This window comes from Plectropomus leopardus, chromosome 6 (assembly GCF_008729295.1).
Source record: "Plectropomus leopardus isolate mb chromosome 6, YSFRI_Pleo_2.0, whole genome shotgun sequence".
Taxonomy (NCBI): Eukaryota; Metazoa; Chordata; class Actinopteri; order Perciformes; family Serranidae; genus Plectropomus; species Plectropomus leopardus.
In genome coordinates, this window is record NC_056468.1 from 22,275,824 (window position 1) to 22,302,328 (window position 26,505).

The 26,505-nt window shown below is 39.2% G+C and overlaps 1 protein-coding gene across 1 annotated transcript in view; it reads left to right on the top strand.

Annotated features, from left to right (window-relative positions):
• The window catches only part of grid2 (glutamate receptor, ionotropic, delta 2), a 475,468-nt gene that overhangs the window by 283,679 nt on the left and 165,284 nt on the right, over positions 1 to 26,505 (top strand). The window contains exons 4-5 of the mRNA XM_042488775.1: positions 7,698 to 7,751; positions 19,293 to 19,466. Of these exons, the coding sequence (XP_042344709.1) occupies positions 7,698 to 7,751; positions 19,293 to 19,466 (228 nt within the window). The remainder of the gene's footprint in view (positions 1 to 7,697; positions 7,752 to 19,292; positions 19,467 to 26,505) is intronic.

Consider the following 26,505-nt stretch of genomic DNA (forward strand, 5'->3'; position numbering starts at 1 on the left):
GTCCTATCCTCTACCTTCATTTACATAGTCTATTGTTTTCCATACAAGTCATTATTATAAACCTAACCAATAGACAATAACACAATAACACAACACTCAAAGAATTTGAGGGACTCGGAGTCGAAGTGAAAAAGTAATTTATTTGACAACATATCAAACTTAACAGAAGATTCTCCAAATGTGGGGGAGGATGGGACAAGGTGGTGGCGCCAAACAAATGAGGACAGTTTTGTAGGATTTTGTACGAACCATTGTATGAGGATATGTTTTTTCTTAACATGCAGCGTTTCTAACTAAAACACATTGCATGTGTCTGTTAGCTATACTATACTAAAATAATATAGGAATGTGTAGTTATGGCTACTTATACTACAATTAAGGTTTTACCAATTCAGTAAAAACCATCCTGCTACCACCATCTTCCTCTCTGACTTCAGTTTTGTCCACTGAGAATGAGGCTCGCAAATATTTACATTTTTCATGCTTGGTCTTTTGCTTTCTTCTGCTGCCATGCTGCTCTGCCGCCTCAAGTTGCAGCACAGAATGAGGTCAACCAAATCTCATACCAAAAAAATAGAAAGAAATTGTGCTCCTGCTTCCTCTAATGCCATTGCACCTCAGCAGACAGCACCGTCAGATTCATAGCTGCCGGAGGCCTGAGAAGTAATCCACAGTGCATTGCTATTTTACCAGTGAAATGTTTTCTTTTGTTTTGCAGTTTGATGTGACTTTCACAGTTAAAAATGAAGACTTTTTATAATAATGCCCCCCTAAAGATGCCAGAAATGCCACTATATTTGTGGCATGTTATATTTCTTATGGACTAAACCCTTTGTGAGGACATTTTGGCAGTGTTTTAATCAATTTATTAGTCCATTTGTCCAACTCAATTGCTGAACACTTTCATCAGATTGTATGCCATTACTCCACACTACCATGACTGCATACATTTTATGTCTGAGTGGCTCCTCTATATTATATTACATTTATTGCTTACTTAAAGATCCCTGAAATATTAGATGTTTCAGTGTTTTTCAAGACAAGAGGGCTAGTGTTTTACAAATTGTTTGAAGCAGAGTAGACAAGACACACAGATGTCTTCAAATAAAACACAGTATTTACAGTTTGTTCTTGCCCGTGTTTATTTGCTGTGTGTTAGCCGATCCACTTGCAGGATGTTCTCTCCTCAGCTTGTATGAAATTTACCAATGTCTAACTTGACCTTGTGTGTCTGCAAACAAACCATATAGTAACAAATCATACCCATTTATTTCACAGAGACACTATCTTATGTGACAATTCACTGCTTCAGTCATAGCTGTCAAATGCCAGATGTGTAGTTGTATGCCTTTTGGGTGAGTTTATGTCTGTATATGACATGCAGGTATCTTGTAATCTGTGATGGTTGATGATCTATGTAAGTGTGCCTAGTGCAGAATACATGTATGTGTTTGTGTAGTCATACAGAACGGCAGCAGAAGAACAAGCACAAGGCTCGAGATTAGCGGTCTTAGCAGCTAATGTGCCAACAGAATGCATGCCAATGGAGTCCCTGTTTGTGCATGTGTATATTTGTATTTTCTTGTTTGCACGCCATCGATCAGTGCTCAGTGCTCCCTTTGCCAAGTATGGAAATCCATAGAGCAAAACAGTGTCATAATGCACCATCCTCTGCTTGACATCATCTCTCTTGAGCACACAAATGTGTACACACTTACACAGTCACTTGACATAAAGACACACACACAATCAAACATGCATAAGGCAGACTGTGCGAGTAGCGCAAGTGAAGCAACTGACATTAAGCCTAAATGGCAGCGATGACATGCAGCAGTAATGATGAATCAGGGAGTAAACGCTCAGTTAGCATGCACCAGATACTCAATTTATGAACAGGGAGGGCGAAAGAGGAGGACAATCAATGGAAGAGATGGGTTTGGCAAAAATGAAGTGAGAACACAATTTTCATGAAATTTGATGGAAGGGTGAAACATGAACTAAAAAAAACAAACAATTAAAATGTTTAGCAGATTCAGATCATGGGGCAGATACACAGATTAGCTTTAAATTTTGTTAAAATTTCGAGAAAGGAGTGTCGCCTTGCTCTTCTAGTTTTGTATCGTCAGGGTAATGTTTTAATTTGTTTTGCAACAGAGTTTTGTGACATGCATGTTACACATGGGGGAAAGAGTTTGTGCTTATGTAAGAGAGAGCAAGGGCATGGACCAGGAAGGTGCAAAGAGGTTGCACGGCTCATTGATTGATGAAAGGAAGTGTTAAAGTGAAAATGAAGTATAAAGTTGTCAAAAGCCTCAAAATGAGCAGAGAAGTGTGCTTGTGCTTTTTTTTTTTTTTGGGGGGGGGCTCTTATCCGCTGTGAGGAATGTTGTATGTCATAAAGAGCTTTCCAAGGCTTGTAGCGTTTTGGACTTTATAGATCGCACTTTGGGTAGCCTTTGGACAGCAAATGTGCAATATAAATTGCCTTGCCTTTGCCTAGCTCATTCCTTAGCAACCACACAATTTTGCGTATCCAGGTTTCTCCACACATTCATTTATGTGTGGCTGCCCGTCAGGATAATACCATCTGCCGTCACATATTTGTTTTCTGCTTTTGGAGCTGGACCGTTCTTTAGGAGAGCTTTTGGAATATATAAACCATTCTGTTCTTCATTGCACCACACTTTTGGAGCACAGAGCATAATTTGGGCACAAACGGAGCAACAGAACATCAGACGCAGTGAAAGTGAAACTTAACCATTAATTTTGCTGAGTGTTAAAGTTTGCACTCACTTGTCTCTGCAGCAGCTGCTCCTCTTATCCATCGATCTGATTGGCTGTGATCAAATGGACTGATCAGTTATCACAACCATGACTCAAACTCCACAATCCGCTGTAACTCATGAAAAGGTCTACCAGTAACTGGGTTCACAAATCTGCATAAACCTTCAAATTTAGAGAAGGGACTTAGACACACATGAGAAAAAAAGGGAGAGTTTGCTGGCCCCGCTACACACAGATTCTAAATCTGTGGGAAACACGGCGACAATGGGCCATAGTGTAAAGTGTTTCCACTTCATTGGTTACTGATTATAATTTCTGGGAATTACAGTACATTAAACACAAGCAACTTCTCGTCTTTCTTTGTCTTTTTCTATCAGCATCTCCTCTCCTGTCTCCTTATTATTGCCCTCTTGTCCATGCCCACTTTCTACCTATCTCTCTTATGTTCTGTGTTCTCTGTATATTTCTAACTTTTATCTCACAGCATTTAGGTGGAATGGAGGGTTTGAGATGATAACTATAATCATACTTCCCCACCTCAAGACCCCGACAGACAATTTATCCCCCCACTCACAAATGCAAACATAGAAACACAAATTAATTATAGTAATCAAAAGCAGGCCTGGTTGGACCATGTCGATAACATGGCCATTTATTTGATGTGTTAATGGATGCAGAAATTAATATATTTACAGAAAGAAAATCACTTTTCTCCACGCAAATAATGCAACAGCGGCTGAATTGTGCAGGAAGGCAGTGGTAGAAATAGATGTGTGCAAGTGCGTGTGCTTTTTTGTCACTTTTTTACGTGTGTCTGTGCTTTCACAGCTTGTGCTCACATGTTCAAGCGTGAAGCTAGAATATTCCTAGTTTGGAGGCTGGGCTGTGGGCTATTTGCTTGATTTGATCACAAATAGTGCATGAAATTAAATTACACAATTAATTTTCAATTTAGAGCACTTTATTCAATAGCAACGCCCACTCTCCCTCTTCAGGCTTCCCCCACAATGTACTTATGCAATATGTGCTTTTGCTTTAATTTATTTTACCCTCTCACACACACAGAAATAACATGGATAGACTGTATACTATCCAGCATATGTAAGAAACACTGCCAAATACTATGTTTGACTGTCTAGAATCGTGTATGTGTTTTTACTTATTTATGTGTGTGAGCATGCAATATATGCAATATCTACCCTGTTTATCAAGTCAGGCTTTGGAATGAGCAGCAAACCTTGACTCTGCATGTCAGCCAACACCAGCCATTTGCCAGAATGAATGATTTCCTCTTTGTTGGACTCCTTCAGGAGTGACACGTGGATAGAGGTCATTACAAGATCAAAATGGTGTTTGGAGGTATCGTGGCCACTCTAATAAAACACACGAGACAGTGGGTGCACAGTGGTGTGATGTTGCAGATCAGTCTTGTCTGTCTGCTTTCAGACTTTGAGAAAAGGCTTACTCATATTGACACTGAGTGATTTGATTCGTCCCGGGCTGCAGATCGGGTGTTTGTTTGATCTTCTGACTTCAGAGAGTGAGAACTGAGCAGAAATGAAGCTTTTGTGGAGCCGGTCGTAGAGGTCAGAGGAATCTCTGTGGTAGCATTAAGGGAACGATACCCAAGTGACTCTGACCTGCCGTGTTGGCATTGAGTTGTTAACAAGGTTGTGGTAGTTTGTTAGTTTGTGTGGGCAAATAGACATGCACATGCACACGAGCGAGGCAGTTCGGGATGTTAGCAGCAGTATTTGTTGTAGGTGTGTTTGTGCTTGTGCGTATGTGTGTGAGAGAGAGTGAGTGTATTGAACAGTTCCAACCCCTCAGGAGTCACGTCTAGTGTTAGGAGCCTGCCCTTTCGCTAATTAGCTTGAAACATCTGTCCAGACGGCTGCCAGAGGGAGGTTATAATGGGAGAAGTGGAAACGCTTGCATCCACCAACACTTGCATACGCACAAACAACATCAGCATACACATATTTACATTATTTTACATACCCAATAGCATTCACAAATTACGGCACACATTTTTTTTTTTTGTATTTTCTGTGTTTAAACAGTTAGTTTTTGCTCATAACCCTGTATAAATATCATCCAAAACCTTAATGAGCACCAAGGGAAGGGAACAAGGAAAAGGACAGTGAGACAAAAAGACAAACAGGCAGAGAAACTGAGAACAGAAGAACAGCTTGCCAAACCTCTGTCCTTTCTTCTCTCTCTTTTCTTTCTTCCTCTTTCACTGCTCATTTTTGCAATGCTCCAATAGAGACAAAAACAGCAGGAAAGGACAAAAAAAAAATTATTAACTCCAGTATTCTAGTGATTCTCATTGTATAGTTTTAAGCTGCTCCAAAGTAAAGTGAGGAGTATGTAGAAGAAGAGAAAAACAGAGATGCTGTCAGAAAAGAAGGAGAAAAAAATATAGATTTGCATTTGCCATCACTCTTCTTCCTGCCTCACACCTTGTCTGTGTCGCAAACATGTTTCCTGTAGACAAAGTGTTTTACGGCAGCCGTCGAAGTTACAATGATGAAGTTTTATGGAGACTCAGTGGGAGATTAAACCACTATTAGCCACGCTCCGTCGGCTCTCTCCAGCTGTTGCCTTTTGTTTACGGCTGAAAAGTGTTTTATGACACACAGTGCTATAGTCACCTAAACAATTATAGCAAATGATATACGAGTGGCACTGTATTTTTACACCAGGAGGGGCGTGGGGACAGCGGGTGGGGTGGGGGGGTTATAGAGTGAGAAGTGAGCAATTAAAGGGGAGCAGAGATGATGGGATGAGGTGAGGCAGGAGAAACGATAAGAGAGCATAATTAAAGGGCTGGGACGGATTGGGAGGGAAGAAAATGAAAGCCAAAAGAGGTGAGAGGCAAAAACAAGTGGTTCTTATAGAAGAAAGTCAAAAGCAAGGTAACAAGACTGAGCCCTTCGTTCAGAGGTAAAAGATACAGATTAAGTGATACGCCTTGAATAGTTTTGTTAACAGTGAGATGGGTAAAGGATTAGAGACAAGATAGAGACAATGGAAATGAACAGAAAGAGAGCGGATAATCAATGACATTTGGTTTTAGTTAGCAGAGAAAGAGAATCCGAGAGCTACACTAAAACACCTATTTTCTGCTTCCCTACTTTTTGTAGTCTCTTAATAGGACTGCCATTCATTCTTTGCAAATGTTACCTTTAGCTATCCTTAAGTAATATTCTACTTAATTTATGTTATGGAGTTTGTGTCCAGTTTTACACTCTTGTCCATTTGGGTAAAGAATAGCCCAGGTGCCATGTTTGCATTTGTAACTTTCTGCAAACACTGAATACATTACATTTGTAAAAAAAAATCTTGGTTGGTCCACCTGGTAGTGTTGCATGTCCACCAAAGCTTTTTTTTCCCCTGTCACAGGTCTCATTAAATTAACACTTGCCAAGGGCAGATTGAGTCTTTGTTCAGGCAAGTGAACACATACTGAACACATAGAAGATAACTCTGGGGCTGACAGTGTGATATACAACATTTCTTTAATGCTGCATGCGAGAGAGAAACCGAATCGAGTTTCTCGATTAAAAATGAGAGTGAAAAACTGAAACATAATAAACATAAACATAAACATAACTAAACATAATCCAGGCAGCGATTACATTGTCCGCAATGTAATGTAATTAAGAAAGCACTTAAGAAACATACAAATGTAACTTCCAGGAGACAGGGTTACATATCGGTGGTTTGCAGAAATGTACATTGCCAGCATTTATTCTGGCAATTGGGTCGTAAAAGAAGCAAAACTACAATGCATGTGCACTGATGAATGAAATGTAATCACTTTTCAGCTGTGCGAGAGAGCTACGGTTCTATTGGTAGTTCAAGAGGCAGCATTTCTCATAATGTGTGCTTCACTTGTGTATTTATGTTCAATATAAGAAAAAGCCTCCCCCTCATGCTTGTCGGACAGAATGATTGAGAGGAGATATTAGACCATGACAGAGTTCACTGGTAACAGGGGAGTCGGGCCACTTGAACAAGCAGACAGAGAGTGAGCTAAAAGCAATTACTGCTCCTATATAAAGGGAAATTGATGGGCTTTAAAACATAAATGTATGTGCAGATGTACTGTAGGTGTGTATGGAGCTCCAAAGGTTTCTTCCCTGTGTTTCCTCCTCTGACATCTAGACAGCACCATTTCAAAGTGTCCTTGCTGCAGTGTTTAACAATTGTGTAGTTACTGGTTAAGAGTTGACACATATAAATATTTAAGTCCTGCCATTAACAATTCATGGAAAAGGTTTTCGTTTTTCCCAGTGCCGAAACATACTATTTTGAGGCAGCATAATGTGTGTGTGTGTGTGTGTGTGTGTGTGTGTGTGTGTGTGAGAGAGCATGAGAGAGACAGACTAAGAGACAGAGGGAGGGGCAGAGAGACAGACAGTGAAGTTAGTCCACTCAGAAGTTTGTCTAATCCGTGCAAATTCATGAGAAAAGTTCTAATGTTGAGATCCAAGTGTGTGTTTGTGAGTACTCTGTGATGCACAGGCAAAAGCTTTGCCACATTTGCATGTGTTTGAAAAGATTTTTGACTGATACCTTGAGCACCTTTGATGCAAGTTTTCTCAAATTACTTATGGCACAGCTTCACACTGGGTTTCAGTCTTGCACATTTCCATAATGTTCTTTTCCATAATATTCACACTTTGGTTAGCATGAATCACATTACCCGAGCCAGAAAATGCATTTAAAGGCAACACTAAGAAATTTATTTTACTTTAAAACTTGAAAGAACTAAACATATCTGTCTAACTGTCTGTCTAACTAATTTCCCTTTTTTATCCAGTTCTGTATCAAAAGACTGCTTGTTTTATCTCAGTAATTGTATTTTTTTGTCTTAATTCTAAATGTGTTTTGTTGTGTTGCAGGTGGTAGAGACCAACCTGGTGGCCTTCGACTGTCACTGGATCCTGATTAATGAGGTGAGTGCCATAGAAATGATTTATGGATCCGGTACTGGGTGTGCCTTCAGTTCACCTTATTGTTTCAATTATCCTGGGAGTATCTATGGTTTGAGATCCAGAAGCCCTTTAATCTCTTCATTGTTTCGGGTGTTTTAAGGAGAGCTTAAAAAGTTGTTGACTTCTCTTGTTTCCTATCCAATAACACACAAAACTTGATGACGAAGGACAATTTATTTTGCTTCAGCTGCTGTGCACCACCGGCAAAAACAATACAATAAAGACCTTAAATTTTTTACGCTTACCACTTATTGAAGATATAAAGCTCATGTCTACAAACTATAAATTGTCAGAGATGGCGAAGTTGACCTTGGAAGAATTCCTTTTGATGAGTGTTTATTATGGTTCAAAATCAGTATTAGTACTTAAATATTAAGGGTTTTCCGGATTAAAGAGAGCAGACAAGCACTGACAGTCTACAAAAACACTCTCCTTTCCCCTCAGCATGTGCAGCTTTTGCCCTGAGATTTCTCTTTAGTCCATGTTTGCAATCACTGATCAGAGTGACTGTTGGTCATAAGAGAAACATGATCAAGCTGTACTTTCATATTAATTTTGAATAGGAACACATCTTTGATCTTGCGTCACATGAAGTGCCTCTTACAAAACAAACAGGATCAGCTACAGTTGTGTTTGTGTGTGTGTGTGTGTGTGTGTGTGTGTGTGTGTGTGTGTCTGTGTGTGTGTGTGTGTCACACTTCTAGCTAATGCACTGTGTCTTGGTAGCCTTTGGGCATTACAGTGAACCGGCAGGGCACAGCGGGGGGCCCATGATGCCATATACTCACACAAGACCAAGTGCGCAAACACAGCCATGTACACAAGGGGCTGTACTGGGAGAAGAGCAAAAAACAACATTTACTGTAGTAGTGATAGAAAACCCAATCTGGTACAAAACAAGAAAAGATACTCTGATGTTTCAGTATACTGTAGTTTCTCTCGCTCCCTGTTCCATTTTCAGCCTGTAATGTTGCCGCCGGATGCTGCAAGGCTCAGCAGTGCTATTACTTGCTCAGCCATGCAAATAATGTATTTCTGTTTGAATCAAATGTTAGTATTGATGACATCCATTAATGATGCAGGGACAGCCAATCATTATTTTCTGATGTTTGCTTTTAGAGTGTCAGTCTTGCTACATGAAGGTTTTTATTTTTTCCTGTTTGATTTGCGTGAGAGGCTGCAGTAACATTGTCACAATCCTCGCAAGTACCTCAGACAACCTCTCAGTATTGTTTTTGCATTTTCTCAAATGCTAATGCTTCCGGGGAGTGAGGGAAAAGAATGAGAGTCGCCCCTGCACTTAAATGAAGATGGCAGGCTTATCAGAGGTAAAAATGTGGATAAATCTCTTCAAAACAACCACTCCATATTAGTCACTGGCTCCATAGAAGGACTGTTATGCCACTTAAATGTGTCTCCTCTGCTAATTGAAATAAATGGCATACTATAATGTGCATTTTATAATGTAACACTGGAGACTTTACTGCTCACTTAAAAAATGAAAAGAAAAAAACGTCTTATGGCCTTATATTTTCCTGACAGACTGTCTTTGCACATAGGCAGATGGTAATGTCAAGCAGCCTACTGAGCAGTCTATCATGACTCGACTGCCTGGTAGGATGAATTCACATCTAGCTGTCTAATAGACTGCTTTGCATCCTGTCAAGCATCTGGTATTGTCTAACACTCTTCAGGCCTCCTGGCAGCCAGCAGCACTTTGCTTAGCTTTCTGGACAGCTTAACATGTCATTCTGTAGCCTGCGTGTGCTGTGTGTCTAGCAGCATGCAGCCTGTAACACTTTGTACCTGCTGCCTTAGAGGAATCAATGGTGAAATTCAGTCTGGCAGTGCTCACAGCAATGTTTATGTTTTTGTAATAGCAGGGTATCACTGACTACATTTACATTAACAAAATATTCTTCTTTTTTTTTTTTTGCTTTTGCCCTTAATCTGAAAGAAAAACAATACTCCTACCAAGCTGTTAACATGTCTAATGAAAATGAATATTTCATTAACCTTCCTGTTTACAAGCAGTCATGCGTAGTCTAAATAACGTGCTCTAACATGCCATTTATCAGGTCAGAATCTGGAAAAATAAAACAGCTGGAGCTGCTTTTGCCATTTTGCTTCTTTGTATCAAAATACGAATATTTTCAGTTTTCCAATGCTGTCAGACTTGTGTGACTGTGCAGACACGGATTCCCTCATCTCTTTAACAAACCTCTTAAAAAAGGCTCTTGGCATAAAAGTTGCACATAGCCAAAAAAAACTGTTAATATCCAATCCAAAAGTAGTTGTGTTTCTCTTTCTGACCAGATATGTGAGCTTCTCTTTTAGGCATACATTTCTACCCCTGCATTGCAAACTGGTGGCTAGTTTAATTGTGTGTAATGTGTCTGTGTATAACACAGAGCTAAGCAGGCAAGAGCCAACATGTGCTGTAAACATGTCCAAAGAATTCTCAAAAACCAGAATAATACTGGTATATTCCACATGTCTAAATGTCTAAACTAGAAAATGCTTTATTGTGAACGGGAGCAGGGTTGTAGGTTATTTTGCCAAAATGGTTTTGAGAGTAGAGATCATTTAAAAAGCATCAGTAAATACACGAAGAGGAGAAGGAAAGAGTATATAGAGGCAGCAAAGGCAATGGAAGTCCAGAAGGGAAGGAGAGTTGCAATATGGTGGTGTAAAAATAGCTTCAAGGTATACTTTAATGCCAATTTTCAACTAGATTTGTTCCCCAGCAATGTGGGTAGTGTGTGTAGATTAACTGTGGTGAACTTCCATCCATCTATGATCTCCCTCCTTTCCCAACAGTGGAGTTTCAAAGACTCTTGGGCTGTTGCTGGAACTACAGGCAATACTTCCATATTTTCATATTGCCTGCTACCCGTGATGCCAATGCGGACATAAAAAGTATAGAGCTGGATAAAGAAACATATCCGCCCCCCTCTCTCTCTCAAACTCACACCGAAATCCAATCAAATCATATAAATCAAGATAATGTCACTGCACTGCCTAGTTCTCTCCTAAAATGTTTTCAGAAACAAATTTTAACACCCTGTTTAGCTCAGATAACAAAGAGTGTGAAGAGACAGTGGGTGCCATACTGCATCCTGCATAGTGAAAATGGAGAGATCAAATGGACCATTGATAAACCAAGATGTCCCACTTAAGATTCATTTCCTGTATCTGTGTCACGTGGGTTTCGCCACTGTCCGCCCCTTTAGGAGACTAGTGGCAGCCCATTTATATCACATTAGGTTTACTGCACTTCAAAACGAGAGACAACCACGCCCACTTAGGAGAGCGGAAGTGAATACCATTTGGTATCATCGGCACAGCTTGTAATGAGGTAGCGTCTGCTATAGAGTATCTTTGGTAAATCTAAGCAGCGCTGATAGAATATAAACCAAGGTTCTGTTACTACGTTGCATATTTCTTGCCTCCATTGTTTTCATCACCAGCTGCCATTGTTTCACATGGATCAACCCACATTATGTCATCCACCATCGGGAGCATTTATTGGTCTGGGAAGGCACAGTGCATTCTAGTAGTTGAAGGATTTCTACTTTGGTCAAAAAAGTTATTTTTTTCTTTTTGTCTCCAGTCAAATAGCACTAATTACAAATGTATTTATGTCTTTCTACTGCAGAGACTGCCTAATTCACATGAGGACTTTCTTTATATTAGTAAAATACTTCTTTAAAAGATCAATCCTTGGAAAATGAGGGATAACAAGAATTCAGACATAGTTAATTTGCTCTATAAAGCTGTTTTTCAGTCTACATTTAATTTTCTACTGTTGGTAGCTAAAAATATATATCAGCTTATTTGCAAAATATTTGTGGTTCGGAACAAATCGAACATTGAGACAGTTATAGAAAAGAGCAAGTGCAAAAAGTGACATTACAAATTTATGTTAATGCTAAACTGGTTAAGGCATTTATGAGGAAGCCAGGCTTGAAGGGACTCCGTTTTCTCCATTCTGTATCTCACTCTTTCTTTTCAATTTAAGTGTACTTAAAATCAAAAATGCCCTCAAATAATCTAAAGAAAAGCTCCGTATCGCCCTTTTAACATTACAGTTTCCTAATTCTGCTTATCAACACTGAGATTTAGTTACAGACTGTTTGGACAGAGACACAATATTCCCACCGTGGGCTGTGTGAAGTCCTACAGCAGACTGCTCAAAATGGATGAGCGGCTACAATATTTTGTCATACGTAATGTCCTCTAGTACTGGTTCTTTGGAGAATGAATATTCCTATGTGTAGTAGTGCTCTCCCTCCCTGTGGTTTATTATGGATGAGGGGGTACTGTATGGTTGTCATAACTCTGCTTTATCTACAGCCAGCAGTCAGACAGCCCCACTGAGGGGGAGTTCACAGTTCATAATTGATCATCCTTCCTCTCCATATCTCCTTCGTTCTGCTCAGGCTGAGGCGATGAGGATGAGGAGGAGTAGAAATAATAAGGGACACTCATGGCTTCTCTTTTTCTCTGTCTTTTGCTTAAGTTTGGAGGATAACTCCACCATTGACCTCACTCGTTCTGAATCTCTTCATGCTCTTCCATTCTCTGTCATGCTATCATTCTTGATCTTCTCTATCATCGTTCACACTATCCTTTTGTCATTATTCTCTTTCTCACCAGTCATTTCTGCCTTTTTGTCTCTCAAGGGAACAAGTGTATGGTAATGAGATGAGACGAGATTAGGCTTTTCTGTCATTTTGGTTCTTAACATATCGCTGCATGATATCCTATGAAAGATAGGAAGCTGAAATTTGGGGAATTTTCATGCTTTTAAATGTGATTGAAGGATTATACAGTCATCTGCGGTTTAAGAATGTTCTACAAAGCTTTGGTTAATGAAACCCCATCAGAACCAGTTGTACAAAATCCAAAACATTTAAGGTGGTCAATGTCACCCCATCACTCTTGGAAAGATGTTGAAGATACAAAGTGACAGTGATTATTGGCTACAGTCTCAGCTAAGTTGAAGGAATATCCTTATTTACAGCTGCGGTGCTTGCAGGGGGAGAACAAGTCAATGGTTGTGCACACTCTGTGCACAGCTGGAAGTTGCCCAGTATGACTGCTGCCATCAAAAACTACTGTTGTTGCTAAGCAGCTCTCCTGGAGCTGTTGGAAATGTTGTGTCTTGTTCAAGGCAAATGCGACACTTTTTCTATCCGGATTTCCCTACATGGTCTACAGATCTGAATCAGAAACTTTTTGATCACAAACTTGTCATTCGTTTGCTCTCGCAGTTCATTTTAAAGCTTCTCTATAACAGCAATGAGAGATTTTTATTTTTTGGAGTTTTCCTATAATGCTCTAAGATGTATCTGTAGCCTGTATATATATAATATCACCCATTGGTTTGTGGACAGCCATTTTGAAGCCTCCAGGTAAGATTTACAGGCCCTCGCCATCTCTGACTGATCTGACTGAGACTGTAGCGACGCCTCGACAGCCTGTCACTCAATTGGCCCCGCCCTTAAATATGTGTAACTTTGGGTCCTTCAAGGGGTGAATTTTGAAATATTTCACCCCTGTACAGTTGTTGTGAATGGTGAAATTAGATACAGACCAAAACAGTTTTTTGTGCCAGGCTGTAAACATGTTTATTTCCACTGTAAAGTGGGGCATCTTAACATGGGTGTTTTACAGGAATTTACATTAGGCTACTCTGTTTTGGAGTCAGGCACGTCCTCATTGGCTTCATTTTTCAGCCTCAGAGGTTGCCGCTTGGATCCATCGTAATCCTAATGCGTTGTTTTACTGCATGCACTCGTGTGAGTTGTTCTCTTCTGTTTATATATATTTAACATTTCATGTATTTTGTATTTCATTTTGGCACTCTTTCCCCACCATCTTGCTGTAGGCCTACTTAGCTTCCATTCAATGCGTAAAAACCTGAAAAATTCATGTAATTAAAAGAATAGCAAATTCAAGTCCTGGGGAAGTTATTAGAAAATAATTACACCCTGAACGTTTTTGAAAAGAAGATTTATGCTGCTCAAATACATGTATAATAGATTACTGTATATATGGTGTTATATACAACAGTTAGTTCCGACCAAGCAATTTGACAACAGCACTGGGACTTTTAGCATTAAATGTATCACTCTGCTCTACAGGTGTTCGGACCTATAACTTTAACCATGAAGAGACCTGGTCTCTGCAGCAGTGATGATTTTCAATGACCTTAAAACAGCTCTACCTCTTATGTAATATTACCTGATTTACAAATTCTCTGGCAAATCAGTCACGTCACTTGACGATAATAATACCAATAATAATCATCACAGTCATGATCATAATATTAATACAACGAATTTGCGGCGCACTTTTTTTAAGATCCACATTACAAAGGGCTTTAAGAAAGCGGAAAATTAAGTTTTTCAAAGAAAACATACAAAAAAACAATTTTCTGCATAAAAGCCAGTCAGTGAGAAAGTGCTTCTTGTAGTCCATTATCTGGACATTGTAGTTTCATCACAGCTGATCCACGTCAATAACACCCGCCGTCGCGTCAATACAGAGCGGAGAAGTGCAGTCGGATTCTCGAAACACGCCATTATCTTTTTCTAAGTCCTTGTGAATTCTCCTTCACATCTTTACTTACTCATCACGTTTTCTTGAGGGAAAAGGAAATTAGTTTAACTTTTCGACCGCAGCCATGGACTGTGTAAAGTAAGTGAAACGTGGGATAGGCAGCGTTAGCTTGCCATGCTAACGTAGCTAACGTTTAGCACCAGGCTGCTGCTGCACACATGTAGCCTACTCCTGCCGCCCGACGCTTTTACTGCCGGGGGCTAACGTGACACCTGCTGCCAGCTGCACTGCCCCTGTCTGATCCACCATTAAGCAAGTGACTATTTCGGGTGCTGTATCCAGAAACGACGCCATAACTGCAGAGGTATGAGCGCTAAAGGTGGCTAATTCTCACTAACGCTAGGCTAATTCTTTAAGTCAGTGTAGATGTTGTGAAGACACAAGCTAGCCTTTCCGGATCATTGTTTCCCTGACAGCGACAAGTATTCACGTGTTTTTTGGACTGGCTTCTTAGTTTCAGAAACTAATTGGTACATTTCTACAAGGAGTTTTAATGTATTTTTTTATGTATCATTACAAACAGACGTTGCCCCAGAGCCATGAAAGGGTTATGTATAAGTTATGGAGATGTACAGGTAAAACTAGGAGGTCAATCGATATTGGTTTTTCAGTGCGGTTGCCAGTTAGTACTTCATGAGGCAATAAAAGGTATTTGGAACCGATATGCATGTACAGTAAAAATGAAAATATTTCTGTTGAAATTTAGAATTTGGAGTATAACAAACTCCAACACAAAATTTTGTTTGAATGCCTTCAGCAAATGTTTAATCAAAACTGAAACTTTCAGCATCATATACAGCTAGTTCCCTGCAACTTTATTTATTTATTTAAATAGATTGTTATTATTTATTTATATATTTTAAATTTTAAGTTCAGTTTAATTTTGAAAAATAATTATAAATCAAAACATTCTCTCTGAGGTTTTACAAAGTAAAAGTTTGTCCCATGGTGATGTTTCCCTTGCATGTATTGCAGACTGCCTTCTCTGGTGTTGGTTGAGTGTAAGACACACACTCTTTTTCGTTAATTTTGTCAGCGATCATTAAAATAAAGTGCCGATACAGATAAGTGGCAAAATACCAAATATTGGCCCCGATAATTGGCCAGCCTGGTAACTGTAGACCCCTAGTTTTTAATTGTAAATTTTTATGTTACATTACACATCAACGTTTTAGAGAATGTATGATCATGAAAATGTACCCCAGAGCCATGAAAAAGTTATGGATAAGTTATGGAAATGTGTAGGTAAAATGTGTATAAACCCTGTGTACCTACCTGTGCTCGATTCCTCATCTCCATCTGTATTAGTGTTTGGGGATGGAAGGGGATATTTGAACCCCAAATAATCAATCAGCCTAGAGTCGCCTTTGGACACATTTACAGCTCCCACTGTCATTAGCTTTCCCTTTGTTGTGTTTCACTGTGTGCGCTTCCCATCAGTCTAGCCTCTCTCTTCTTCATGCCCTTTGCTCTGTTTTTGTTTTAAATATTAATGAATTTCCTAAAACATTGGGAGAAAAAGCACAGGAACAAGAGGGAGATAAAGAAGAGTCAAAGCCAGAGGAGACATTTAGGGCTGTTGTGGGAAATTGCCAAAGGTGGAGGAGAGAGAAGAGAGGCCAGATGAAACAAGATGCTTTTTTCAGATTTGTTTTGTTTTGTTTTTCACAACTTTGAACCTCTGAAAATGAGCAAAACAGAGGGATTTGGTGTTCTCATAGTGAGGGGAGAACAGGGAGGAGCTGCGAGGGTGAGAAGAGGAGTAGGCGGAGCGGAAAGGGTTGAAGAATAAATAAAACCAGCTTTTTTTCCCACTCATCTGCAGATAAGAAAAGAAAAGGAAGGATTTGATGTCTCTGGAGGAGATGCAGGGAGAGGGAGCGGCTGAGTGGAGAATGGGCAGGGAGGACATAGTATAGGGGTCAGGGAGGAAGTGCAAAGAAGGGTTGTGTTTTTGATTGTGACTCTCATCCTCAAGTAAAACACTAAAGACGAGGATTTGATGCCCTTGGGGGAATAGAGGGAAGGGGAGAGAGTTGATGGGTTGAGGTTGATCGGGATGCCTGCAGGCCAAACTTCAAGTTTATGGAGTAAACAACTCATGATTCACTCTATATATGAGCTGCAGGGCGTTTTGGGGATTACAAGTTACCCAAAGCTTCTGGTTTCAGGTAGTTGGACTTGGTGTATAGATTTTTTTGGCCACTAAAGTGTCCTCAGGATTGAATGACTTTGTAACTGGATTGTTGTCGCAAAGTCCACACAGGAATGCCCTGGGTCGGCCGATGTGCAGAGCAACTGCATCAGTAAAAGCTTTGCAGCGGGTTGCTTTCCTGTCATATGAGACACAAGGGGAAAATGATTCCATTAATGTCGGATGCTTTTTACCAGCTGTTTATGGGCTGACGCGGACTTGTGCATCTCGAAGTGAGGCAAGTTTCTCTCACTCGACTGCATGTGTCTGTTTGAGATGCTAAAATTAATTGGTCATGCTGCTGCTTTTATTTGCAACAGCCTTGAAACAAACTTTCTCAAGCTGCTAATAAGTTAACCAGCCATAATTAGCATTCCTTGCTTATTTTAAAGGTCTGAAAAGATGTGGTTTGATGTTTTTTTTTTTAAACAAAATTACACCAAATCAAGGAAATTCAGAAAGTTCACATGATATATTTTAGTCTGAGGTAAGCTATGGGAGAAGTGAAACATGAAAAATGAGCAGTTTTATAATATGAGGCGGATGTCAATTCTGCACTACAACCTCCTCCCTCCCAAGACCCCCATGTGTGTTCTTAGGCTGAGAGCATGCGCAATTTGGTATGTGTGGTCATGTCTGTATGTGTGTGTATGTGTGTGTGTAAGTGTCACATTCATTTAGTCTCAGCTGTTAAAAGGCTAACAGCTTTAAGAGCACACCACCACTGAAAGTCACACTGGGTGAAGTCTGTTAAGTTTATCCCCAGAGAGACGGAGACGAAGAGGCAAACGGAACGTGACAAAGGGGAAAAAAAGATGGTCAAACGCCTGTTGAGACGATAAATCTCAAAATGATCTTTTCCTTTTAAGTTTCAGCGTGTCTGTGTGTGTATGTATTTATATTCCTGTGCACTGGTGCATCTATATTTCTTTGAGTTTGATCCTTTGAGTGGGGCACTCTGGATAATTCTTGCCTGCCGATGTTTCTTTGCATGCCCTTGACTGCCCGCTGTGAATCTTAATTCTCTTTTGGCCCACAGATCTGCCTTTTTAGCAATTTTCAGCATTTTCTCTCTGTCCTGCATCTTTTTTTGTTGGCTTTGTAATTCAGCTCCCTTCAGGGGTTTTTATGTAAGCAACTGTTTGGGATTTATGCCACGTTTTACCCCCAAAAGCCAGCAAATAGACTCCTTACTTGTTCTGTTTAGAAAGTAGATACTTCAGAGCACAGGGCATTCACACAAGGTTAAGCCTGTTAAATTATTTCAGTTCTTCTTCAAGCCTTAAATACCACCTTTCTTCTATTATTTCTTTTTTTGATAATTAAAATCAATTGTAGACCAAGAAATCTCACTTCACATACTGTATTTAATAAAAAATGAATTAAATATGATGGCAATTGAAAGAAGTGTTGAACCTTTGTAATATACCGTCAATGTGCATGTTTTAGCCTCCAATCTGACATATGTTATTTTGATATTGAAAACAGTGGCAATTTGATTTCAGAAGTAAATGTATATTTGTGCATATAGAACAAGAGAGCAATATATCCACCTAATTAATGCAGATGACTACAGCTATACCAATGAAGGCTGTATAATGCTACCTCTAATCACCATTGATCACATCCCAGGAGCTCTCACCAGCCTTAATGAACGTTAATTTCATTCAAATGAAATCCATTGAGATTAGTCAATGAACCAGTGGTACCTATAATATTACCCCTCACTACTATAAAGTGTGTGTGATGGCTTATTTATGTACTTGTGCGGTCTGCAGGCACATGGCATCTATCCTGTCAAGTGGGCTGCCATGTGCAAATGAAACGGAATCAAAAGGCTTTTGCGTGATAGAAAGGCTCAGAAACAATCTCATGAAAACATATGCAAACATACACACACATTTACACATAAACCGGCTTGTGCACACAAGATGCACTCAAGCACACACAAACAGAGATAATCACTGCGCACATATACAACGATGGCAAAGGCTGTCTCGGTTGGTGGCAGTGTTACCTCCACCAGGGACGATAAACGTCAGTTCTCATCTCGTCACCACATGACCCTGTGCACTCGTAGAGGATGGATGGAGATCCATGGATGGGGAGAGGGAGAGAGAGATTGTGTCCTAGGGCTAAAATTAGCAATGATTCCTCCCCCAAGGTTTTGCAAGGACATGCAGAGTACGTGCAAACACACATGTATGCACACAACAAGCACACACAAACACACCCAGTCTCACTCATACAGGCTCTTTACTCTCCTATCGCCCTCCTTCTATCTGCTGACATGTACCTTTCGAATCTAATAACTATTTTTGCAGATGATGTAGACAGTGGTTTTTTACCGCTCAGCGTGGTGGTAATGGAAAAAGTAGAGCATATAAAACACGGCCTAAACCACTTAAAATATGTCTTTTGAAGATGAGTCGGCAAAATTTCATTCACAGGGACTTTTATGGAGTGCCATTAACCATGTTTTTTGTGGTTACTTTTCTACTACTATATTTTTCTTGTCAAAAATGTTGGCTGTAGGTCTCCTGCAGAAATGAATGATGTGATATAGCTGTTGACATTGATTTTTTTCTCTGTCTCTCCATTACTTCTTCCCCACTCTGTTCTTTTCTGATCATTCCTCCTCATACCCCTACCACCATGTTTCTCCTCTTTCACCCTCTCAGGAGATCTCAGACTACGACTTGCAGGAGTTAGTCATGAAGTCGATTGGCCGGCTGACGTTGGTGCGCCAGACGTTCCCCATGCCCCAGAACACAACTCAGCGCTGTGTCAAACATAACCACAGGATTAACACTTCCCTGTGTGACCCTAAAAACCCCAAGGCTCAGCAGCTAGAGGTAAGTTGGTTTGGTGATTTGTTCAGAAGGCAGGTTGGTGATTGTCAACAAACCAAATAAGGATAGTGGCTCGCTGCCCACAATAGGCCTCATTTACCACTATTTTCGTATAAATGTGCATAAAATAAGTACGCCGGCAGAACTACCGTTAAATTAATGACATATGCGCAGAAGATACAGATAGTAGTCAGAAAGTAGTGATGTTGTCTGTACACACATATCAAGGTCACACACCTGTGCTGCACCGTCAGTGAGCATCTGTGAATATAACAGCAGTCAGAAAAGCTGATAAGCTGTTTGTCACTCTCAAACATGTGGAAACATGTCGGTCTCTGATGTGCTCTCTGCTGAAGGCACAAACTGAATAACTTCCAGCAAGGTTAGATATGACATCTTAACACCTGCTTAGAGGTAAATCTGAATCTTTTATATATCCTGAATGCCTGTTGACAGCCTACAAATTACCCAGTGGGCTACAAATAAACACAGTACGTGCAGTTTCTATAAAATAAAAACTAGAACACTCAACTAATAAAATAACTTTTTTTTAAATTAATAAATGATGAAGATGAAAGGGTGTCATTTTCATAGTTATTTAATAAGCCACATCTGAGCAGTGCATTAGGAAAGTAACAGTTTTAAATATTTTCTATCAGCCTTTTAAAAAAAATAATAATATCATATACATTTAGCTAAAAGGTGTGTATTTACATTTTCAAAGACAGACGATCTTTTAACATTTGCGCATACGCATAGTCTGAGGGACTACGAACAAATTCAGGTAAAAATATATTAGTTAATAGTAATAATAATAATAATAATAATAATAATAATAACTTTATTTATATAGCACCTTTAAAAACAGTTTTGTTTTCAAAGTGCTTTGACAGACAAAGCAAAGGCAGGAACTCAGGGAACAATAAAATAAACAAAACACCAACAAACAAGCCAAACTGAAAAAGGGCTAAAACAGTCAAACTAAAAGGCAAGAACAAAATGTGTATAGAAAAGGTCAACAAGATTACAGCACTAACATGAATGAAAGTGACAGGGCTGGCAGATCTTGAATGGCAGCTAAAGAACTAAGTTAATTAATATAAGAAGGTTAAAAAATTAAAGCAACAGAAGACAGTAAAAATAATATAAGCAGTGTAAGAAGACATCACATTGGAGAGGATTAACCAAAGATAAGAAAATAAAAACAGATAAATAACAAATAAATTAACAAGTATATACATTTAAAGCATTAAAAAAATAATATATATATATTTTTTTTTTTTAAATGCGAAGAACAGGAGCATCAGAAGGATAAAGAATGGATAAATAGTATGAGCTACAAAATGAATGGAAAGATTAAGAGATTAAAGTAGAATAAATAAATAACGATAAGATCACATAAAAGCAAGTCTGTAAAAGTGAGTTTTAAGAAGTGATTTAAAAGATGTTACTGATTCTGCCAGCCGTATCTCTTCAGGCAGATCTTTGCAAAACCGAGGGGCCCTAATGGCAAAGGCACGGTCTCCTTTTGATTTAAGCCTCCACTTTGGAACTGCTAGAAGGGCTGCACTTGAGGATCTAAGGCTGTGCATTGGCTCATAGGGGGTCAGCATTTCAGAATTGTATGTTGGAGCAAGACCAAAACGTGCTTTAAAAGTGATCAGTAAATTTTTAAAATCAATTCTAAAACAGACAGGGAGCCAGTAGAGGGAAGCAAGGATGGGAGTGATGTGATGCCTTCAGTTAAAACCAGTAAGAAGCTGCTGTGTTCAGGACCACACACAGACCAATCACAGATTTCTAGGAAAACGTTGGTACACAGTGTAAATACAGGTTTGTGCATAGCACTGTTTGTTAATGAGGCCCAATAAACTTGACTGTCACAATAAGCAGTATAGTTTCTGATTCTGTAGCTAGGAGCCACAGAAAATTGCGTGTATTCAGCAGCAAATAAGATAATGGTGTGCCATGAGACTTTTTGGACATAAAAAGAAGGCTATGATAGAGATATGATTGAAGAAAGCCGAAGGTGGTAAGTAGTAGGTAGGTATAAAGATATGAGAAACTACTGAATGAATTCAGTGTCAAAATTAAAATGGTTGCATTATGTTCTTGGAAAAAAAAATTCATAAGTCTGTCTTTTGCTCTCCCAGTCTCTGATCCATGTGTTGTTCAGTTCACCTTTTTTTGCCTCTATAGATGACTCACTCAAAAAATATATGTATTTTTGTGATAGTCCTTCTCCAAAATACAACCATACAGGGTGTTTTTACAAGCAACTTATTATGAGCCATATTTACGTTTATTGTGAGATGGCAAACTGTAGTGGCTGTATTAATTATGACAGGAGCAAAACAGGAGGTCAGGTGAGGTGGAATAAAGACCGTTAAGTTCTGGGTAGAGAGTAGGTAGGTTAGACTGGATAGGTGAAACAAACACAGGACTTTGACCTAGGAGACCTCTGTTTGTGTCCTGTTTGAAACCAAAAGTCAACGTTGAGTTATTTTAACTACATAGTGTAAGTTAAGTTAGGTAACAGACACTTTTATTTTAACCCAAAACACATCCAAAACACAGTCAAGCAGCTTTAGTGCAACTATGACTATTTCACATAGTTTGCCACACAAACTACAGCCTTTATCAGTCATATATAATCTATGCTGGCACCGAGGTATGAGGATGTGCTGATCTCCTGCTGTCAGTTGGGGCTGTAATTTGGGAAACATTCCTGTTGGTTGTATTAGAGGGTAGGAACAAATGACTAATGCTGTTGTATGGGTCAGAGGACTTTTAAAAATTTTCTTTGAATTGACTATTCCAGAGTGTCAACATGCTAATTCACTTTAATATTTATACTAAATCGTTGTCTGTGAATGTTTATTCAGTGAGATGAAAAGTTGCTCACTTGTCGCCAGAAAAAGCTTCTGTCAATAATATCAGCGCTAGCCAAATATCCAAAGCTACTGGAGGGGATTGTTGCCGGCCCAGTCTTTGGCATCACGTCTCCTTGCAGTTTAATTAACTTGAGGGATGATCAAAAAAAGAAAATTAACTCTAGTCTGAATCAAGTCTACCAAAGAGCAAGACATCATGAAATTAGGTTCAGTCATTTCTTTTACTGGAAGCGGAGAAGGATGTCCAGTGGGAATACAGTCAATTGATCGCCAGCTGCATTTATTGGGCAACTTTGCCCCCAATAAAAAAACAGCTCTATAATCAGCACAACCCAGTGCATCAGTGTGAGGACTTAAGAAGAAAAGGAGCTTGGTCTAGAGTGATATCACTTGCACAAACATGACATCTCCATCATACAGTTTGAAAAACATCCAAGATTTTTATTGTTCTTATTTATTTATTTTTCCTTCTTAACATTTCCATGTTTTCAGAAATGAGTCATTTGGAAGGCTTATTTGGATGCAATGACTTTACACAATGTTTACATAAGCCAGAGTTAGTTTGTTATTCCTGTCCTGTACTGTATATATGCCTAATTAGTGTTGACTATGCAACACAAAACTTTGACATTCAAAGAATAAAAAAAGACAATGCTTAACTTTGTGCATATATTGAGAGTCAGTCATGCATATAGATGTGTTTGGTACGCATGAGCTACATGCTGTACCTGCACACATCTCCTGAAATACTCTCAAATGTTTGTTTACACACTACTCTCTGGGTTTTCATTTCAAAAGATTTCAAAAGTCAAAGTCCCAAACTAGTTATGTGTTTGAAAGCTGCTCTGGCGCCCCATTTCTGTCTTCCAAAACTGCTCCCAGTGTTTTTGTTTGACATTTCAACATGTCTCCTGATCCAAAAGCTTCCCATTTCACCAGGCTTGATGATTCGAAATTGTTACAGCTCATGCCTGTGAGGTTTTTTTTTTTTTACCTGGAACATTAATTATTTTAGAAAAAAGGTGGCTCACACCCTTATATGTGTTTATCTCAAACCACACAATTCTCTGACAGTGTGGTCATGGAAATATAACAGTTTTTTTTTCTTCTCCACTTTCACATTTTCTTTACTTTACTAATATGTCCCCTAGGGTGGCACTATGTGTGCAATTATTACCCCTTTTTGTGTGTATGTGAGTCATCAAGCTGCCATCAAATAGAGCGGAGAAAAGGGAACAAACTCTTATTTATGTGTCAAGACAAAAATCTGAAATTGAATTAATGTGTTGTTGATTTATGTGGATGCATAAGACCCCGGGGGCACACATTTGATGAAAGTTGGAAATACATTGAAAGCAGAAACGTGGCCTTAATGTTTATGTGAATATCTCCCTTTCAAGCCCCAAGACGCTACCGTTCCTAGGCGTTTCACCCACTGTAAGCAGTGAATGGACATTCTTATTTGTTTTTTAATCAAATAAAGAAAAAAGAATAATGATATGAAAAAACATGCCTGAAAGGTTAAAATACATGAATGTTTTTTTTTTGTTTTGTTTAATAATCTAAAAGGTTGATTAAAGCGCAGAGTCGGTTTGAGCCTTGCCATACTGTGTGCCAAATTACAGACTATTAACTCCTGGAGGCCCTGAAGGATTGAATAATGCACATAAATAAAGCTTGCCTTGTGCATCCTAATATGAATCAAGTGCTTCCAGAGTGTAAATTGTGATAATCAAGAATCTAGCCTTTCTCATGTATTCATTATTTATTGGATAGAGTCCTGTCGTATGTGCTCATCCTACTGTGGAGGGTCGAGAGTGTGCATGTGATTTTAGTCAAGGACAATGTGTTTTTGTGTATCTGACAAAGAGAGTGAGGCTAAAAAACACTGTGCATGCACAGTTAAAACATCCTGTACACATGTTCAGTTTGACATCCTGTGTGTATGTGTGCGTGGGTGGGTGAGTGAGTGAGTGAGTGAGTGAGTGAGTGAGTGAGTGAGTGAGTGAGTGAGTAGGTGGATGAGTGGTTGATTTTGAGAGAGAGGAAACAAGAGATGGGAGAGAAAGAAAGAGAGAGAGCGAGAGAGAGAGAGAGAGAGAGAGAGAGAGAGAGGAAGCAGATCAGCTCAGCGGTCAGACAGTGGCCCAGAAGCCCAATTTCACACTGCACTGAAGCACATCAACTCAGGCTGACCACACAAACACACACACACACACACACACACACACACACACACACACACACACACACACACACAATGCTCAGTTGGAGTGCAGAACCTACTGATCATTCAAGCTCCCCATAGAGCAGTAGATTGTCACTTTAATTTTCAGAGAAAAAGCAATAGGCACAGAGACGATGAGACCGAATGATAGACAGACAAAGACAGCAAGTGAAAGACAAAACTGAGCACAAGGATGCTTTGAGAGAAAGTGAAAGGAAAAGTTAGATGTATGATTGTCCTGTCTGTCAGTAAACTATTTGACAAGTAACAAGGAGCATACTTTGTCATCATATCATTTCTCATATAAATTTAATGGAAAACCTTGACACGACCACCCCTCCTCTTGGTTCCCTTACATTTTAAAATAGCATGCTGGAAGGAAAATGATGGACTGAGCCGCAATACACTGCTCAGACATAGTTGAGTGTACTGTACGTGTACTGAATTAATCTTGTGGCCTGGAATTAAATTCAACTGTTTGAGTCTATATCAAAAAAATCAACCTTATTTTATTTTCGAAGGTGTACCATGCAGAATTTTACTTGAAAATAGCTATTAAAAAAACAATGTGTAGACTCACAGAAGTAATGACTTAAACATCACGTATCACCCACTAGAAGTGTGTGGCATTGTGTTTCTATGCAGAGACTCTGCCCTCTGCCTGTATTTTCTGATTTTATGTGTTCGGGACATATATAAGCAGCGCTCAGGTGAGGCAGGGCTTTATAAAAAGGCAGTGACCAGGTGCCAACCGGAATCAGCAGGCATCCAAGAGACACAGTGCCAAAAATGCAATTATAGCGAGGTGAAACACCAAACGAGAGTGTATCTGCGATTGGCTCTGTACTTTCATTTTCACTGGCAAGTGTGTTTACGAACAGTAACCAATAATTCTGCCTAGTATTCCTTTAAGGAGTCCTTGACCTCAGACCCAGACCTTAGACTCATCCTAGTTATACTGTATTGCTTTGTTTCCATGGTTACTGGGAGTTATACAAAAGGGAATATCTTGGTAAGAGTAATTACAGGTTGAAAACAAGAATTTAATAACTGTTTTCACATGGATTTATTTAAACATGTGACAGTAACCACAACATTTAAATGAGTTTTTAGCTTTGCTAATAATGTATAAAATCTGCCTCAGAGGTTATTGTTTCACATAATCTACACAGGATGAAAAGGCCAAAAAAAAAAAAAAAAAAAATACCCAAACTACCAAAGGCTATAGTGATTTTTTTGGTTTGATAACAGTTTTTCCTCATAGTCTCATTATAACCTTACTTAAAGTAATAGCATTAGAAGAAAATACCAGATCAGCTTTTGCTGACACTTTTGTCCTTTAAGACTTAAAGGCATGCTTCATCCCAAAATAGAAAACACATCTTTGTCCTCTCATCTGTAGTGCTCATTATCAGTTTAGATTGTTTTGTTGTAAGTTGTCAAGTGTTGACGATATCAGCCGTAGAGATTTCAGCTTTGTCTTTATTATAATGGAACTATATGGCACTCGGCTTGTGGTACTCAAAGCGCTCAGTGGTGTTAGGAGAGCTAGCAGTGGCAGTAGAGGAGCTTTGAGCACCATAAACTGAGTACCATCTAGTTCCATTATATTGGAGAGAAGGCAGACATCTCTATGGCAGTTATCTCCAACACTCTGCAACTCACAGCAAAACAATCTAAATTGATAATTAGCACTACATGTAAGAGGAAAGATATGTATTTTTGTTTTTGGGGTGAACTGTCCCTTTAGTTTTAAGTCTATATTTAAACACACAAATGGACAGCATGGCATGTAGCATTATAACAGCATAATCCTTATGTACAGAAATATTTTCTTTAATGTTTAATTCTCTTTAATATTTAATGCATCCATCTCACCTTTAAATTAATCTTGGAAGGTTATAAAATAAATCACAGGTTT